General features: G+C 45.2%; 1 protein-coding gene across 1 annotated transcript in view; it reads left to right on the forward strand.

The window, feature by feature from the left end:
- The window catches only part of SYNE2 (spectrin repeat containing nuclear envelope protein 2), a 186,120-nt gene that overhangs the window by 145,321 nt on the left and 23,544 nt on the right, over nt 1-17,255 (forward strand). The window contains exons 96-100 of the mRNA XM_075712036.1: nt 530-724; nt 1,470-1,595; nt 3,573-3,728; nt 8,070-8,228; nt 9,250-9,416. Of these exons, the coding sequence (XP_075568151.1) occupies nt 530-724; nt 1,470-1,595; nt 3,573-3,728; nt 8,070-8,228; nt 9,250-9,416 (803 nt within the window). The remainder of the gene's footprint in view (nt 1-529; nt 725-1,469; nt 1,596-3,572; nt 3,729-8,069; nt 8,229-9,249; nt 9,417-17,255) is intronic.

A 17,255-nucleotide genomic window follows, 5' to 3' on the forward strand; every position in this document is an offset into this window, starting at 1 on the left:
CCTACTCCAAATTGCCCATTCCCTCCTGCTGTTGTTTTACAGAAAGAAACAATGATCATATCTGCTTGTGTTATAGACCAATTTGTGTTGTATGCAAATCATTATTGATAGCTCACTTCACTTGGAGTATGTCATGATTAACAGAGCTGTTATCACTGAAAAATTTGTCTTAGATGTTGATGCTAGAGGTGCTAACAGAACTTAAACTGTTTTTTTATTCTGAATAACTCATACAACTGAATTTCCATCCTTTTGTAACTGCTGCACTTTCACTCTGTAGATTCAGTCTGTGAAAAGTGATTATACAGTTTTATAGATCAGAAGATCAGAAAGAACCTGATTTTTCTGATATTAAAAAAGCAGATAGGAGAAGAGCTATTCATTACTCTTTCATGAATGTGAACAAACTAATGCCTTGTAACTTCTCTTTGTGAGTCTTCACTTCTTCCCAAGTGAAATGCCAGGAGCACACTTCTAAAGATTCCTAAGGACAGCTTAGAAACTTAATTTTTTTTTTTTCCTCTTAAAGAGTAAGGCAGTGGTTCTTCAGAGGTGGCAAGCCATGTACTCTGTAATCATCGATGTTGGGGAGAAGTTGCGCACTGTCTCTGATCCCGAGACCACCGCTGTTCTCCAGGAGGAGCTCAGCCAGTTACAGCAGAGTTGGGGGGACACCCAGGTCCAGCTGGAGAAGAAGAAGATGCAGCTTAGCAGCACCCTACAGGTAGATGATGCCCTCCCCAGAGAGGAGCAGCACTTGCTTCTCTGGCGTTGGGTCTCGAGAGCTTCCCTGCCCCACTGTACCCCAGGGCTGAGCTCTAGCAACGAGGCAAATGCTGAGCTGCTGCTCGCTGCCGAGGGGCTCTGAGGGAAGTGCCTGTCATGTGCCATCAGGGCATGTGGGAAGCTAAAACTGTGGTCCACTGATTCTTGGAAGGAAAATAGAGTTGACATTCGTTGCTACAATGGATGTTCCCACTCTGATTGTTCTCATGCTCCCCATGGCTTGGAGCTCTCTCCTGCTTTGGGGTGAGAAGCCTGAGCTAAAATTTAGTTCAGAGGGAGTTAGCATGACTTGTTGCACCTCTGAACAGACGGGTAGGTCATATTTATTTCCTTAGAGCAATAAATTTGCTTTCATAGGTATGTCTTGAAATTGAATACTGTCATCAATACAATCCTCAGCCCAAAAATTATGCTTAAAGCTTCTCGGGTTGGACAAAACAAAATGAGCAGAAATGCTCTGTAAGGCAAACCTTAAATAAAAGAGAGGGTTCAAGTTCTGTAAATCCATGCACCAAATTCTTTTGGGTGGTACTATATATCAAAAAGAAAATTTAGATAACCAGAGCTCATGATTATTTACTTCAGCGGGTTGAAGAGGCTATTTTGTAACACACCCATATGGTTCAATTTGTCATGATAAAGTATCTTCACCTTTTATAACTTCCTTCGGTCTCCTTGAACAGAGTTGGGACTGCTGTGAAAAGCAAATCAAGGAATTGGAAAGCAGGCTGCGAGAGCTAAAGGAGAAAGTAAAAGATCCACTTCCAGTTGAACATGAAGAGCTCTACAAAGCCAGAGAACACATTAAGGTATTGAATAGCCATATTGTATTTAAATAGATGTAGTCTTTGCACAACACCTGATCCCTGTAAAATCAGTTTTCCCTCTTACCTGCTCTTCAGTGACACTGATTTTCTCTCCTCTATACCATCCTGATTGCTGCCAATCTGCAAAGTCCAGCTGAACAAGAAGATTACAAGATCAGTAGTGTTTGGCCTTTTTTTCCTGCTTCTGCTCCCTTTCTACAGTCTGAATTTATAAAATAAGCAGTTCCTCAAACAAAAGGGAAGAAACTCCCTGGTCTCAGCTCAGTTGGCTGCTATTCTAATGGCTGAATACGCCTTTTTGTTTTCCAATCCATTTTGGACAGGGAGCTCCTCAGGCAAGACACCTTGTAAGTCTGCAAAACACCATACACACCTGTGGGAACTGAGAATAATTAAAGAGAAGGAAAATTAAGAGTAAGGGAGTGGCAAAAGCCCTTGCAGCCCATAGTGCACCATGAAAATTAAATGGCAAGGAAAGCATTTCCAAGGGATTGGAGACATTTTGTCTGGACTGGTCAGTCTTTCATCATTCTTTTATGAAGTGAATTGTTGACCTATGTAGTGGAAACAAATAAGCTCATTACCAAGCCAAGGCTTTGAACTCATTATCAGCTATCTGAAATCTTCTTTGTGAGGCTGCCTTTCCCATGGCAGCAGTCTTGCTGTAGCCCTGAATTTATTTGTGAGATGGCAGCACACAGCTCCTGCCTCTTATTTCAGTAAGAGAAATTCAGCTGCAGAGGCATCAGGGTCAGACAGTGCCAGTGCAGTTGCTGCTCTTGGGTGTCACAGTATAATAAAATAAAGGACCAAAATGGCATGAGGGAGAAAGGACCTCCTTTCCTCTCCCTGCATTTCACTCTTCTGTGGAATAAAGCTGTTTTCCTCTCGGGCCTGGACTTTACACGAGGCTAGCAAAGTCCCATGAAATTCCATCGTTAGCTCCATTAATGCAGGGATTCGACCCTTGTTAAGGTATATAAATGCATGTGCGCGCATCTGTAGGGATTAATTTGTTGTGAGCTCAGGTAAATTTTAGTCTCAAGTTTGTTTGGGTTTTTTCCTCCAGCATTGAAGCAGATCAGATTTTCTTTTTATGATTTAGATAAGTGACTGGATCAAAAGACTTGTGAAGATGCTCCCAGGGCTTGGAACCAGCACACTTCTGATACAAACACAATTTTTTTTCCCTTTAAAATGAGACAAATTGGATCCTCTGTAAGAGCTTTTTTGTTAGCGGAGCCAGTGATGCTTCCCAGCAACCACCTCGCAAAATGGGACCTAGTACCTCGCGGGTAGAGTAGAATATCATGTTTCCCAGCTGCATGCAGTGGTGTCTCTGCTTTTTCGGTGACAATTTTAACACTGATAAGGCAAATGCATAACCTTGTTATAAAGGGAAAAGGGAGTCGGGGGAACAACGCAGAAGAGAGAGCATGTTTCTGTGAATGAGCAGTGTAAAAGTACCGCATTTCTGACAAGTCTGATGAAGCGCCTGTGAAATCACTCGTTAGAGAAGGGGAATAGTTTTAACAGTTTTATTTTTTTAGCGTTTAAATAAATAACCTGAAATTGGAAAAAATGCAGGTGGAACTTGGCCAAAATAAAAAGAAAACCCAAAGAAGCGGGCACGTTCCTTCCTGGATGCGAAACCCCGAAGGCTGCCCTGGAGCATGGGGAGCTGCGGGGGTCGGGCAGCGTTTGGGCTCTTTTGGAGGCAGCGGAGGCCGCTCCGCGGCCGCTCGGCAGCAGCAGCTCTGCCCCGGGCTCCGGGGGGCTCCGTGGCCGGCCCTGAGCCCATCACCCGGGGACCCCCTCCGGTCCAGCCGGCGAGCGCTGCACCAGCGCCGCACGTTCCCCTCCTCTCCTCCCCCACAGGCCGGGCAGGGGATTAACGAGCAGGTTTGGAAACCAGAGGAGCTTAGTGCCAAGGCGTGTGCTGGGTGCGTTTCCATGCAGGAGCTGGAGCAGTCGCTGGCAGACTGGGCCCACAACATGAAGGAGCTGCGGGCCATGAAGGTGGAGCTGGCTCACTGCATCCTCACCGAGGACATGATGGTGCTCAAGGAGCAAGTGGAGCATTTGCACGGGCAGTGGGAAGAGCTCTGCTTGCGAGTAAGTCTTCCGCCTCCTCCTGGGTTTTACAGCGGGATATTCCTGGGGGCTGGCAGGAAAGGGGGAGCGGGTTGGCAGCCTGGCGGGACAGAGGACTTCGCCTGGGGCTGGCTCACTTTTGCAGCCTTGGGTGGGGATGGGGCTTCTCCTGGTGCAGCTGACCAGGGCTCAAGTTTGCCCTTTGTTTCCTGGACAGAGACTGCTGAGATGTTTGGTTTTTTTTTTTAATTTTTATTTATTTATTTATTTGTTTATTTTTGCAAACTAGTGAGCGCCTGAAGTGCGCAGAGCTCAAATGCAGCTGTTGACTGAAATAGGTGGCTTTGTTCTGCGCTGCCAGAGGGGAAGGAGGGGGAGCGGGGAGAGGGATAAACACAGGAATTGCCTGAGGGCATGAAGCAGGGAAGGGAAGGGGGAGGTCTTAGCAATCTGATGTTAAAAAAAAATGCCAGGAGAGCTGATAAAGAAAACTTAAATGTGTTTAAGTACTGACTCCTCGGGTTTCAACACATTAAGAACTGACTTGTCTTTTCTGTAGCAGCAAAATACCGTGAAACATTTGCATTCTTTGTGGCTTGTTGCTATATTACACTTAATTTAGTGCTGCATGTAAAATTGCTGGGGAACGTTTCCCAGCAAAGTCACATGAACTTGATTCATTAGGTTATTATGCAGTTTGAATGTGTGTTTATTTTGCCCTGTTAACAGGATTGGAAGAAGTAAAATACTTCGGGGTCTTACATTACTCTGGATGGCTCTACATGCCAGCAAGCCAAACTCTTGCCTCTCTTTACTCACAAGTCAATAGCTTTTATTTTACAGTTTGTAAAGAAGTATTGAAGCGAGTTAGTATTTCGTGTCTAAACCTTACTCAGGCAGGGGTAAAGCAATCTTGGTGGGAATATTGCGAGAGTAATGAACAGCTATGCTTATTTCACAAACTTTGGTGTGATGAAATAGTTATTTGGGTTTATTTATTGTGTTGCAACAAGAAAGAAGAATTTAGTGTCTTTGCCTTAAACTGGACGGTTAACCTACAACCAGTGTTTTCTCTTTTATTGTTTCTGAACTCTGAAAATAATTCCAGAGACACCCTCCCCCCTCCTGAGAAATGTGGGCCATTATTTTTAAGTCAAAATGCCTGAACCATTTTCCTAATGGAAATCTGTAGTTAAGCCTATAAATGAGGGAACGTTGTCGCTTTTCCTTTTTTGGTGAACTGCTAATACCTGCTGTTTCAACTGTGGTGAACAGCCCTGAAAATTAATCCATCTTTTGTATGTACCCCACTACAGTCTATCCAAGTAGTAATTTTCTGCAGTAATTTAAGTTCAATTTTATTCAAAATTTCTATTTTAATTTCCTGAGGGAACAATGTTGAGTTCAGTCTATCTTGGAGAGAAGGAAGGGGTGACATTGATGTGACTTGTGTTAGGCGCACAAAAATCTGTAGTGGGAGGAATCTCGTCAGTGCTGCAGCGGAGGGACGTTCGGAAATGTTTACACAGCCCTCATGAGCCTCCGGAGAGCCTGCGCTGGCGCTCAGCGCTGCACATGAGGGTAGGAAAGCAGACTAAATGGATTCTGCTGCTAGCACGACTGCTTTGTGTCGGCTAACAAATTAGGGGCGCCAAGATGTATTGTGTGAAGAAAAATCTGCAGTATAAATGCGGGGAGGTGAAAGCCTTTAAGAGCGAGACGCGGCTGCAGCTGTCACGGCCATGGGAGCGGGGCAGCCAGATGCCTGTGCTGGACTGGCAGGGACGCAAACACACTTAGTGAGCAGATGCACTCAAGGGATTAGCATTTACATGGCAGCCCTTGCAAGGTGCATATAGGTCAAAAATTTAACTATTCAGATCAGCGAGTGTCCTGTCCTAATGAACACTAGCGTACAGGTTGGATGCCTGAGCCTTGATATTCTTCTAGCCTCCCTTGGGAATGCCCACATTGCTCCTGCATCATGCTGTGGTGATACAAAAATTCACGGATACTATTCTTCAAAGTCCGAACGTCTCCGTAGGAGGAAACGGAGTATTCAGAAAGTTCCCGAAATAAAATTCAATAGCAACAAAATTACTATTAAGCAGGCATCCTTTATTGCAGCGCTGGGCAGCACTGTGGATCGTTCCACCATGAGTGCTCCAATGATTTGGCAAACTTCCAAAGATTATAAAGTCATACATATTCACAGGATTTGCGAGAATTCATTAACATATGCAAATGTCCAATCCACAGGCATGGTTGTCCTCCTTGGTGGTCTTCGGGGGGGGGGGGGGGGGGGGGCGGTCCTCCGGTGGTCTCCGATAGTCCTCCTCACTTGTCCACTGGTTGAACTTTGGGCCTCCTTTGTTCATATATGGTCACTGAATTAGCTCATCAGTCCTTCAGCCTTGGAATGTTACAAAACCAGTTCCTTGAGTGCTCATCTTGGCATAGGTGTCCTGAGTCTATGCTATCAGTGCTTTAGTAAGCCTGAGGAGCTTAAGATCTGTTTTAATTGTGTCAGAGAAGGAGTCACATTCTTTGAAATATCTGTCCTATTTATCTACTCTGCTTCAGCAAATAACTAAAACTCTCTGAGTCAGGTATTGTCAGAGGTTTAGCCCTTTCAGTGGATGCAAAACTGGAGCTGGTATCCTGGGGCAGCTGCTCCGAGGAGAAAGTGCTCAAAGCAAGGCCGGATGTTCCTAGAAGCTTGTCTGGGATTTTTTGACTCATTCCTGTTTTACCCCCAATCTGTATTGCATAGCCAGCTAAAAGGTGCTTCCTAATCTTAAAATCCTGCCTTGCCCCATGCTTAGTAGGCAAAAATGGAGTCGGGATCAGTTCAGGATTTCACAATGGTTTTGCTGACATGCATTGTCTCTTCCACAGACCAAGTTAACTCGCCTCCACACATGGGAGATGCTGCAAGTGGTAGAGGAAGGATGAGGGATTTACCCTTCATACCGCTGAGGCTGAGGGTACGAGGGAGCATCCCAGAGCAGAGGCCCTCTTAGGGAGACTTTCTGAGGTCCCTGGGGTCTCCAGGAGACTTCTTCCCAGTGAGAACTTTGGAGATTGTTTCCCTGTGACCCAAGACGGTGCTTTCAGCCTTGTCTCTGCTTAGCTCAGCATGAAAGGTTTAGAAATCACTTTCATTTCCCCATCCCCTCCTTAAAAAAAGTCAGAATTTAAGGACAAAAGCAATATAGTGGGAGATCACTTGGTGCCTCCTATTTTGATCCTGCTGTTATGTGGAGCTGGTCTTGCTTCTGCACTGCACACTTAAACTTCACTCTGAGATACGAAGTAGCGTTAGAGATTAGTCTAGGAGAATCAGTAATGGCATTTTTGAGGAGTCATATGCTGTGGAAAGTGCATGTTAGATGTTAAGAGGGAATGTTTCCTGCCGTGGGGTGATATTTAGAGTAGCCATTCGCAGCCAAGGCAAGCAAAATGTTATGCTCAGTCGTCTTTGCATTTTCTTGGTGAGGGGTTAGATTTTTGTCTTGTTTTGTTTGAGTAGAACTTGTACCATTTTTCACTTCCTTTGTCCCATTCATCTTAGTACAGGAATCCATCAAAGTAGACAAATGAATACAAATTTATATTTAAGGCTCCTAGCCTAGAAATAAGTACTGTTAGCTAGTAGAAGAGTGACCCTGCTTCTTTCTGAGATGCTGGAGCAGTGATATTAACTTTGCTGGTTCAGGCATCATCGGACTTTAACTTGTCTGTCTAGACAATTTGTTTATCCATCCTGGCAAATGCAGTTTTTAGGAAAGAAATCCATAGTTTTCAATAAAAAGGATAGATTCTTGATGGTGATTTTTTGGGGGAAGTTCTCCATGAACTGGTGAACAAATGGAAAGAAAAGAGGGAGGTTTTTATAGAGATAAAATAATTGGAGTCAGTATTTGCAAAGTTTCTCTTACAGCTGCAGAAAAATAAGAACTTACCTAGGTGTTATTTCTCTTGTGTTATATATGAGACCATACTAAACAGGATGTAGTAATTATATATTTTATATTCCTGCTTTGTTTGGCATTTTCAGCTTTTCACTGAGTAATACTTAAATTGTTATATAAACTCATTATTTATAAAGCTGTGACTCAGTTTAATTCTTCTGAGAGAGAGAATCTGGTGTTTGCTAGTCAACTTTTGGCCCTGCTATCCAAAATAAGATGTAACAACAATCTGCTTGCTGGCTTGGAAAAGAAAGCTAGCGATATTTGATAACTGCTTCTGCAAAATGGAATATGATCAAATGCAGACTAGAAATTAGAAGGCTCATAATTGCTGGTTTCCTTCCTGAGAAAGATGTTGCCAGGAATTAATATGTGTGCTTATCCATAGGTGTCTCTGCGTAAGCAGGAGATTGAGGACAGGCTCAATGCCTGGATTGTGTTCAATGAAAAGAATAAGGAGCTGTGCTCCTGGCTGGTACAAATGGAAAGCAAAGTGTTGCAGACTGCAGATGTTGGCATTGAAGACATGATAGACAAATTGCAGAAGGTAAGTAGTAACGCCACTTTTCTTCAGTTGCAGTCTGGTAGCTTGTTCTAGGGGCACCATTCTTCATTTCTTCCTTGCCTCTCGGAAGTGATACGTGATATAAAGCCAGCATGTACGGGCTTTTGTGAGAAGATGAGTTTTTCTAGCCTCAGCTCTTACCATCATCTTGATGTTCAGACTTGGAGCATAATGCTAAACAGAAAGGCCACCTGGCTGCATTTAAGCATGGAGTGTGACATGTGTGGGAGTTGCAGTGGTGGGGGTCTGGGTTCTTGGGCACACACGCCCATACAGCACTGCTCAGAGCGTTTTCCCTGCTGGGGATCAGTGGTGGCCTGGGAGCACATCACTGCCCTCACCACCTCCACCTGTGTCAGCTACAATGCTGGTAGTCAGAGGGCAAAGAAAAGATTGAAGGATGGGGTAGGTCTTATGCCAGGCGAACAAGACACTACCGCAGCCAAAAATAAAACCTAATTCTGCCCCTTCTCCTTGGTAGTCAATGCAGTTAGTGCTTGCTAATACTTTCATATTAGCTTGATTTTAAACAGGACCATTATTTTGCTGCAGTGTTCTTCCCCTGGCTTAAAGGTCTTGATATCTAATCCCAGATCTCCTCTGGATAAGAATACCAGCAAAATAAAGCCATCCTAGACTTGAGTTTGGGTTCTTTTGAGGTAGCTTGATTGAAAAATTATGTTAAATCAGGAACGCAGAGACAAAATTAGAATAAACTGCTATTTTTAGGACTACTTACTCCTGGCACTTGCAAGTCCTTAAGCTGCTTATTTTTTCATAGCGGCTTCATTGTGAGAGTGCTTTTCCATTGAGGGGTTTTTTTTGTTTTGTTTTAAGTGAAGGAGTTCTACATACTAATGTAGAAACCTCAGCCATCGCAAGCCAAACCTGACTTCACATCACACACGTGGGGAAAGAAACAGACAGTTTTGTTGTGGTTTTGGTTTTGTTGTTTTGTTTTGTTTTGCCCAGGAATAAAGCAATGTTTGTGTATATTTATCAGGATTGCATGGAAGAAATAAACCTGTTTAGTGAAAATAAGCTTCACTTGAAACAAATGGGTGATCAGCTAATCAAGGCTAGCAACAAGAGCCGAGTTGCAGAAATAGATGATAAACTCAACAAAATCAATGATCGCTGGCAGCATCTCTTTGATGTCATTGGAGCACGGTAAGAAAATTATGTTCAATGTTTTATATGAGATGAAAGTCAGAAGCTAGTGTCCTTGACCATCAGAAACAGACTGACATGACTTTTCAGTTCTGTTGAAATTTATTATTGAGAGTCAAATTGAACTGAAGTTAATGCTTTTTTGTTCTGACTTGTCGCTGTATTATGACACCAAATGTCTTAATTTGTCTAATGGTAGAGGGCATGGTGTAAGAATTCATATAAAATGTAATTTTAATCATGGGAGCTATGTAAAAGGAGAGTCAAAGTGATTTGTCTGTTGCCTGTGTTGAATTGCAACCTAATTTTACAGCAGTATGGTAAGAGTTCATTTGGGCTCTTTAGGAGAGCCTCCTGTTTTAAGACAAACCTCTATTTCACCCTATATCTGAATGCACGGAATTTGGGAATAGATTCCTGGCCTATCTCTGTAGACAGACAGTTCTATATAATGATAATGTTCCTTTTTTACATTCAAAAGTGTATGAAATTTCATTTAATATTAGTGCTGTTTCTTTACTCAGTCTGTTTCCTAAAAACAACTGGAAGACCATGCCACAAGTTTATTTTTTAAATTCAGGATCTTCTGCATGATGGTGAAATGAAAAATATTATCAGTTGAAATTAAAGCAAAACCCTGCATAGTCTAGGTGATGACCTCTTCTTAAAGGATTAAACATCTTTATTATACTTGACAGAGTTAAGAACATCATGATCATTTTAGTATTAGCCTTGCTGAGACGATCCCATTTCACCATTATCTCTGAGTTTCTACCACAGCTTGGGAGGAGGATGCTGGGCTGGTCTCACCGCCTGCCCGAGTTTATTAGTAATCCAGAAATAATAAGGCTAACACCAAATTAGTATTGGTCTAAACTTCTCTCCCAAGGTTTTGTTTTGCCTGTAACCCCCCCTCTCTGGGCCCTCAGAACCTCTCTTGCTTAGTTGACATTTGGGACAGATAAGGCAGGTGGTTGTGCTGTGACAGTGTAGTGCTAAGTGTGCTGGATGTTAATGAGGAATGAGATCTGACTTAATGGTGACACGTGAGCCATGAATGATTAAGCAGAAGCTGCCTTCTTAAGATCTAACACTTTGCAGATAGTCTTGCAATGTTTTGTCTCAAGGTGTCTTTTTATTTGATCTGGTGGAGGAAAGGAAGCTTCACTTCTATAACAGTACTTCTTCTGTTCTTATCGTAGGGTAACATGCACCTTTAAAAACACTTTTCTGATCATTTGTGTTCTGCTGTGTGTTAAGGTTTGACAATTTTTAAATGCAGATTAAAATGTACTATTTTAAAACTCAGGTAAACATGGCACATTTCTAGTCATACTTAGGAAAATACGCTAAAGAACTGATGGGATATTTAGAGAGAGATCTGGCGGGCTTATTCAAGTAGTTTGTGACAACAGAGCACTTGTTTGTCTACCGGGGATGTGTTAAATCTTTACCTTCAGATAAGTGTATGGTGGTGCTTTGAGCTACATTAATGCGGGTTTGCCTAGAGCATCAACATAACTCCCAATACTGGATATCTAAGTGGATATTGCAGCTACTGGTGAGTTGATGTGATGCTTTATGATTGTTCCTGTGTTCTTAATCTCAAAAGCTCTGGAACATGCCAGCTTCTACTTGTGATTTCCACCAACTTTGTGCTCAGGACCAGGGTAATGACTGGAAGGACCTGACAAAATGTGGTTTTAAGCGGCTCCCTCAGTGGTCCAAGGTTATCAGGGAGCCCAGTTGGCCCGACTGGTCCTCTTGGACTTAATGCTAAAAGAGGTTCAGCGTATTGCAGCATTTTGCAGCATGGGTGTAGCACATCTCCTCCCTCATCTAATCTGTCTTGCTTGGACTTGGCTTACAGCTCAGCTCTTCTTGGCTGCTCAGCGATAAATAATACCAGGCTAGACACTCACAATAGAATCTGAATATGGTCCTAAGAGTTTATTTTGCTCTCTTCACAACCTTGAGACTCCCTTTCGAGATCGCTGCTATGGTGGTGGCTTGCTGCTGAGATTTGAATTTTGAAGGAATTAGACTTCATTTGACTGAAACTTCCACCTCACCCACAGGTGTGCTTTGGGGCACTCAAGAGGAGGCTCCTCCTGTGCTTTTGGGTAGCCTCTCTTAAGCTCAGGTGATAGGGAGGAGGCAGCAGTTCTACCCATCACAGATGTGCCACAAGTTGGGCCTCTTCATGGGGGAGCGGAGCAGAGCAAAGGGCCTTGGGCTAGAGGCAAGATGACCTGCGAGCATGGGTTGTGCTGTCCCATGATGATAGACTGTCTCCTTCCTCTTCAGTTTGCTTTTGTGAAAACTTTAAAAAAAAAAATTGTATTTAAGCTGTGTTGAAAGAGCACATGAAAGTAGAGGGTGGCAGAATTCGTGTTGACCCTGTTGCGTGAAGCCATCACAATCCAGACATCCTCACACGATCTCAAACATCTGCCATCACCAGTTTCATTCAATGGATAGGATGGTTTTGCTCCAGGGAGGTTGGAGTCTGTAGGGCATGGTACAGGGGCCGTACACCCACTGCTGCCCAGCGGAAGAGAGACTGCAGCGCTGCACAACTGCTGCTGTGGCCGCATACCTGGACAAAGCCCTTTTTATTGGGCACTGCTTCAGTTCTTGGGGAAGATAAAAGGGATGGAGGAGATGCTTCAGGGCGGGACTGCCAGAGGGCCTTGGAGGGTTTGAGGCAATTGAGGTAGGAGAATTCTGCCTGGAGGGAAATGATTAATTTTGACAATGATGGGGAGGCAATCTTGTCGTGCTCCTGAAAAAACTACTTGTAGGAATTTATTTTCACAGCACCTCCATGAAATGAGGAGGTGGTTTTGCTCCTGGCTTTTCAGATCAGTAGCTGCAGCAAGTAAACTGAAGTGAAAATTTTTTGAGTTTTTAGGTGCTTTTGACAAGTGTTACGACTTCAGCACTTTCTGTTAAACACATAACCAGCTGCTGCACTTGTGGGTGCACCACAGCCCACTGCACCGCTTCCCTGGCCCCCAGCAGCTGTCCATCACAGGGGCAAGGACCAAATCTCATGATGTCTTCATGGCAGGCCAAGACTTGGGCAGTAAGTAAACTACAGAGCCAGGCACTGAGTAGGAGGAGAAAATGGACGTTGAATAGCTGTGTGTTTGAAGCCAATGCTCCATTCTGGGCGCTGAATCTTTCTAGTAGACAAGCACTTTATGATCCTGTGGTTAAAGAGTATAAAATAACCTGTCTCCACAAAGGAGTCTAATTGAGATTTATAGCCACTTTCAGTTCTGTGGTTTCTAATGTCATCATGGCTGACCCTGCAACCCGAGTAACATTTTAATCTTTTCTGTAGTGCAGTGTATGGCTGTGTGATACCAACATGAAACCAAACCAGTCTCGAGCCAATGTATCGATACAGAGCATTCCTCCTCATAGCTTATTTCATGTTTTTAAACCAATCAATGTCCTGGGACAGATGGGCAAATTAGGTGAGCTCTCCATTTAGTCCTTGAAGTGATTCTCTTAGTTCATGGTGACAAGCTCAGATTTGCCATATGGCTGCACTTGCAGGACTTAACATTTTCAATATATGCCTGTGCTTGGCTTGTGGGGTGACAAAAGCTCTGCCACATGCATTGCAGCCGGAGGATGGCTTGGTGCAAACCTGGAAAAGTCTCAAAATGTTAATTCCATGGGATAAAGTAACCATCAAGACATTAGCATGCCTGGAAAGGAGAACAAATGACTTTCTGTTCATCTCAGAAGATACTCTGACCAGGGGAGATTCTTGTGCTGAAGTCTCTGTAGATAGAAGGGGAATACAACATACTAACAGGCAGAAAGGTAGCGTTGCGCTGACTGTAAAAATGGGCACAGAAAATCTCTTGCTTTTGTTCTTTCATCGCCAACCTCGTAGCAGTACTCTGCCAGAAGAAACCACTGCATGCTTGCACATGCACCCAAGTGAAGGCCTGAAACAGTAGGAGAAGGAGTGCACAGGTTGCACGCGGGTGGTAGACAGCCAAAAGCCCGTGGAGTGGGATTTACATCCCTGGCACGCTCTGGAGCAGCACTCCCTGGCCATGCATTAACTGGCAAGAATTGCTAAGTACCTATGTTGTGCACAGCCACGATCCTCGGTGTCCTTCCCTGGCCCATCCACCACCTCCATGCTTTGCTTCCCAGCCCAGCAGGGAAGCGTTTGCCTTCTGCGCTGCTGTTTGCGTAGTGCCTGTTGGCAGACTGGAGGAGCACCCACGTGTCACGGGAGGGTGTCTGCACTGCCTGGGGTTGTGCAAAGCGTTTGGATGGTGCTTGAGCCTTCGTTAAAGCTACCAGCTTCATCAGGGGCTGTGTCTGGCAGTTTTGGGTCTGCAGACCGGTCTCTACAGTAACAAACGTTGCATTTCTGTAACTCTAGGCATCCTGCAGCTCTTCCCGCTGCCGCTAAGCTGTGGAAGGGGTATGCCATTTCTCAGCAGCTCTGGCTGTGGGCACACTGTGATGTGTTTTCTTACTTGGTGGATCTGGTCCGTGTTTTCAGCGTTGTAGAGAAAGGCACATTTTTTGTGGATGTAGCAGGAGTGGGTTCAAATGACTGTGACCTTTAATGCGAGCATGAAAATACAGGGAAGCTAGTAAGGCCAAATGCACCTTCTCATTCTTTTAAATGTGAATCCTTGGCAACTAGGTCTTTTCCCTGTGTTTGCAAGCTGCCAGCTCTCATTGCAGGGTCCAGGAATCTTAAACTGCCGCAACCAAAGCCAGCCCCTTCCTTCCCACATCAAACTTGGGAGGTTCAAGGTGTTTTCAGTTGGATTCCTGCATATCCCAAACAGCCTGAAACTGTTCAGGTTGCAGTAAAACGGGAAGGAGTTGAAGCTCTCCGGTGACACCACCTTGTGCAGGGGCTCCACGGAGGTTTTATTGGGGAGCTCCAGTGAGCCACTGCTCTGCGCTTCCCCTTCCTCCCTGCACCCTCACTGCAGCTGGGCTGCCCCGACAGCCGCTCCGGCGGCAGTGGGCCCCAGCGTGGTAGGTTTGGGGAGCAAGCAAGTTCCTACCACCTCACAGCTGGTCTCTCTATTTATTTTCCACCACATTTCTTACCCTGTGGCAGGGCAGACTAGGCACTACGTGCTGGTGTGCTGTCCTACCCTGTCGAAGCTGCAGCCGGGCAGCCCACAGTCACTGTGGGTGCACTCCAAGCTCAAAGGTCTTTTTGAAATTGCTGCAGATCAGTATTGCATGGCAAAGGAAGCAAAGTATGCTGCAGCGAGGCCACCGGGTAAACATTACAGCCATATTCAGCAGAATTATACTGGTTTGTGGCAGTATCACTGTAAAATCTCATTCTTGTAATTATTTTGGTGGGGGAAAAAAAAAACAATCTGGGCAGTTGAAATCTCACTTGCAAAGCGCCTGCTTGCTTTCTGTGTTTTCCGGGCTCCCTGTCCTTTAGGGATTACGCTTCTCTTCGGTGTAAAAGCCGTGACAGAATTCATTATCGTATCAGGCAGGATGGTTGGGCTTATTTTGGTTATGCAATGTATGCCGAGGTGTGCCGGGAGCAGGGGGGAGCTGGCGGTGCGAGGGGAGTCCCTGTCTTCTGCGCTCTGTCACCATTCCCAGTGTCTGCCTGTCAAGATGGGAGGGTTATCCCCCTGTTTTCTGTCTCAGTCTTACCATTTCAAGGCATTTTTGAACCTCCCCGGACCATAATCAGGTTAAACTGTTGAGGTGACTGGGCGTGATTTACCTGTGCAAACGTCTGAAGCCCTCTCACGGTGTGCGGTATCTTCCCAGGCACTTTTTATCCTGCCATGTATTGAATGTGAGCAGTTGGCAAGCCAATACAGGTCTGCGGAAGATGACCTGCATACTGAAAAACCTTTGATTTCAAAATCATTCCTTGCATTTTTGGTGGGATTATCATAACTTCTTTATTTTTTTCCTGATACTGGCTGGGTGGGGAGTGACTTTTAATCCAAGGTTCTCCTACTTCCGCCTTTTTTTTCCCACCCCGTGATCTCTGGCAGTCATAACACACAGAAATAAACGAATGATATCATAAATGAAGATTAGGGGTTATTTTGTCCTCCGGTGTAACAGGCTACTGGCACTGGAGGCCTCCCGCCTGCACTGGAAGGTTAAAGAGAGGACAGGTTAGTGTGTGGGAGATTTAATTCGTACTTAAATACCTGGGATATAATGGTAAAGGCGAGAAGGAAGAATGCAGGGGAATTAAGGATACATCTGTGTGCGTGGTGCCTGTGCGTGGATGTGCGTTTTCTCGGTTTCCTGGGTTCGCTTCAAATCAACTCTGCTGCAAATCATCCGGGTCCGAGGCTCCAACCCCTCTTTCGCACAAGAAATGAGCACCGCATCTACCTTTCTCGGTGCCGAAGCCTCCAGCCTGCAACCTTTTTGTCAGCAGCCGCGGGCAGCCGCTCGGCGCACGCTTCTTCGCGTGCTAATTCTCTTGTGTCAGAATAAAGCTCTGGTGGTTTTGTTCTGAGGAGGGATGCGGCCGTTTGCCAGGTAAAATACCAACCCAAAACGTAGGGGTTAAAGCTGGGGAGAGCTATAGTGGCTCCTCAGCTGGGGGGTCAGGGAGGAGGACGGGCGAGCCTCCCCCCCACGCAGGATGCTAAAGCAGCGAACAAATAGGGCATCTGTGGAGGAGGGGTTTCCTCTTCCATGCCTGCCGTGGTTGCACAGACGATCCCCCTTGCAGCTTGGGATTTGCAAGCTGAGGAATGGTTTTTTCTTGCGAACCGTAAGTGCCATGTTGGTAAGCGGCTGGGGGTTTGGTGGCGGTGGGTTTTGTTGGAGCAGGCATCGCTGCCGGCCAGCCTTGGGCGGCGGGGGGGAAGGGCACCGCAGTGCCGATGCGCCAGTGGCTCCCTGCAATTCGCCTTGGACAAGTGGATGAGCGGGAGACGCAGCGCGTTAGCAGGAGGAATAGCGCTCAGGGGCCTCTCACTTAAAGTCAGCTGCGTTTTGGGGTTTTGCCCCCAAGGCGGTGGAGATCTGCAACAACAACCTTTCGGACTCGCCGGCGGGGTAACGTGATAAGAGCCTCCTCCGGCGCACCCGCTGCCTGCTCTGCTCGCTGTGCTAACGCAACCCACAAACACGGGGGCTTCCTGTCCTTGTACCAGGGCCGGGTGCTTTACGGAGAAGCGTCCTTGCATTTTATGCGAAGGCCTGAAATTTGCCTTTGACATCACCTTCCCAAATCAGGTCTTTTGTCCCTCCCATGGTTAGGCTCACCCTGCAACTTACTGAACAAAGGTTTCCTGGGTTGTGCATCTCATTTGCCTTACCCACTTGTAAACAATCCTCTCGGCTGGCAGGGCAATTTCAGCTCCTCTTCGGTTAAAAATAAATGTATGTAGCATCTTTTTCTGATGACATTTGTGCTTGTGAAGGAGAGTTTGGAATATATGTCAGGATGTCTTTAATTCCTTCAGATGCTAAAATTTGAATGTTATTTATTACCTTATTTCAGCTTCGCTGTACCTTTTCCTGCAGCATTTTGACAGCTAATGCAATGCAGTTGTCAGGCATTTTGCAATTCTTTATGTTTGTATGAATACATTTCAGTCAACCTGGAAGTGCCTTCTACTGCTAGATACTTTCTGACTAGTTACTACAAAATATTCTGTGTATTTGTGGGGCTATGCAATGATTCAGGCTGAAACAGCTTTATGCCTTTCTCTTGTAACCCAATGCTGGCAACTTCATTGAGGGTATTAAGACCCAAATCCAATCTCAAGTCAGGTCAGTTAGTCCTTCTGTTCACTTTTGCAGCCAGCTTTTAGTTATAATCTACTAGTT

Source organism: Pelecanus crispus, chromosome 6, assembly GCF_030463565.1.
Source record: "Pelecanus crispus isolate bPelCri1 chromosome 6, bPelCri1.pri, whole genome shotgun sequence".
Taxonomy (NCBI): Eukaryota; Metazoa; Chordata; class Aves; order Pelecaniformes; family Pelecanidae; genus Pelecanus; species Pelecanus crispus.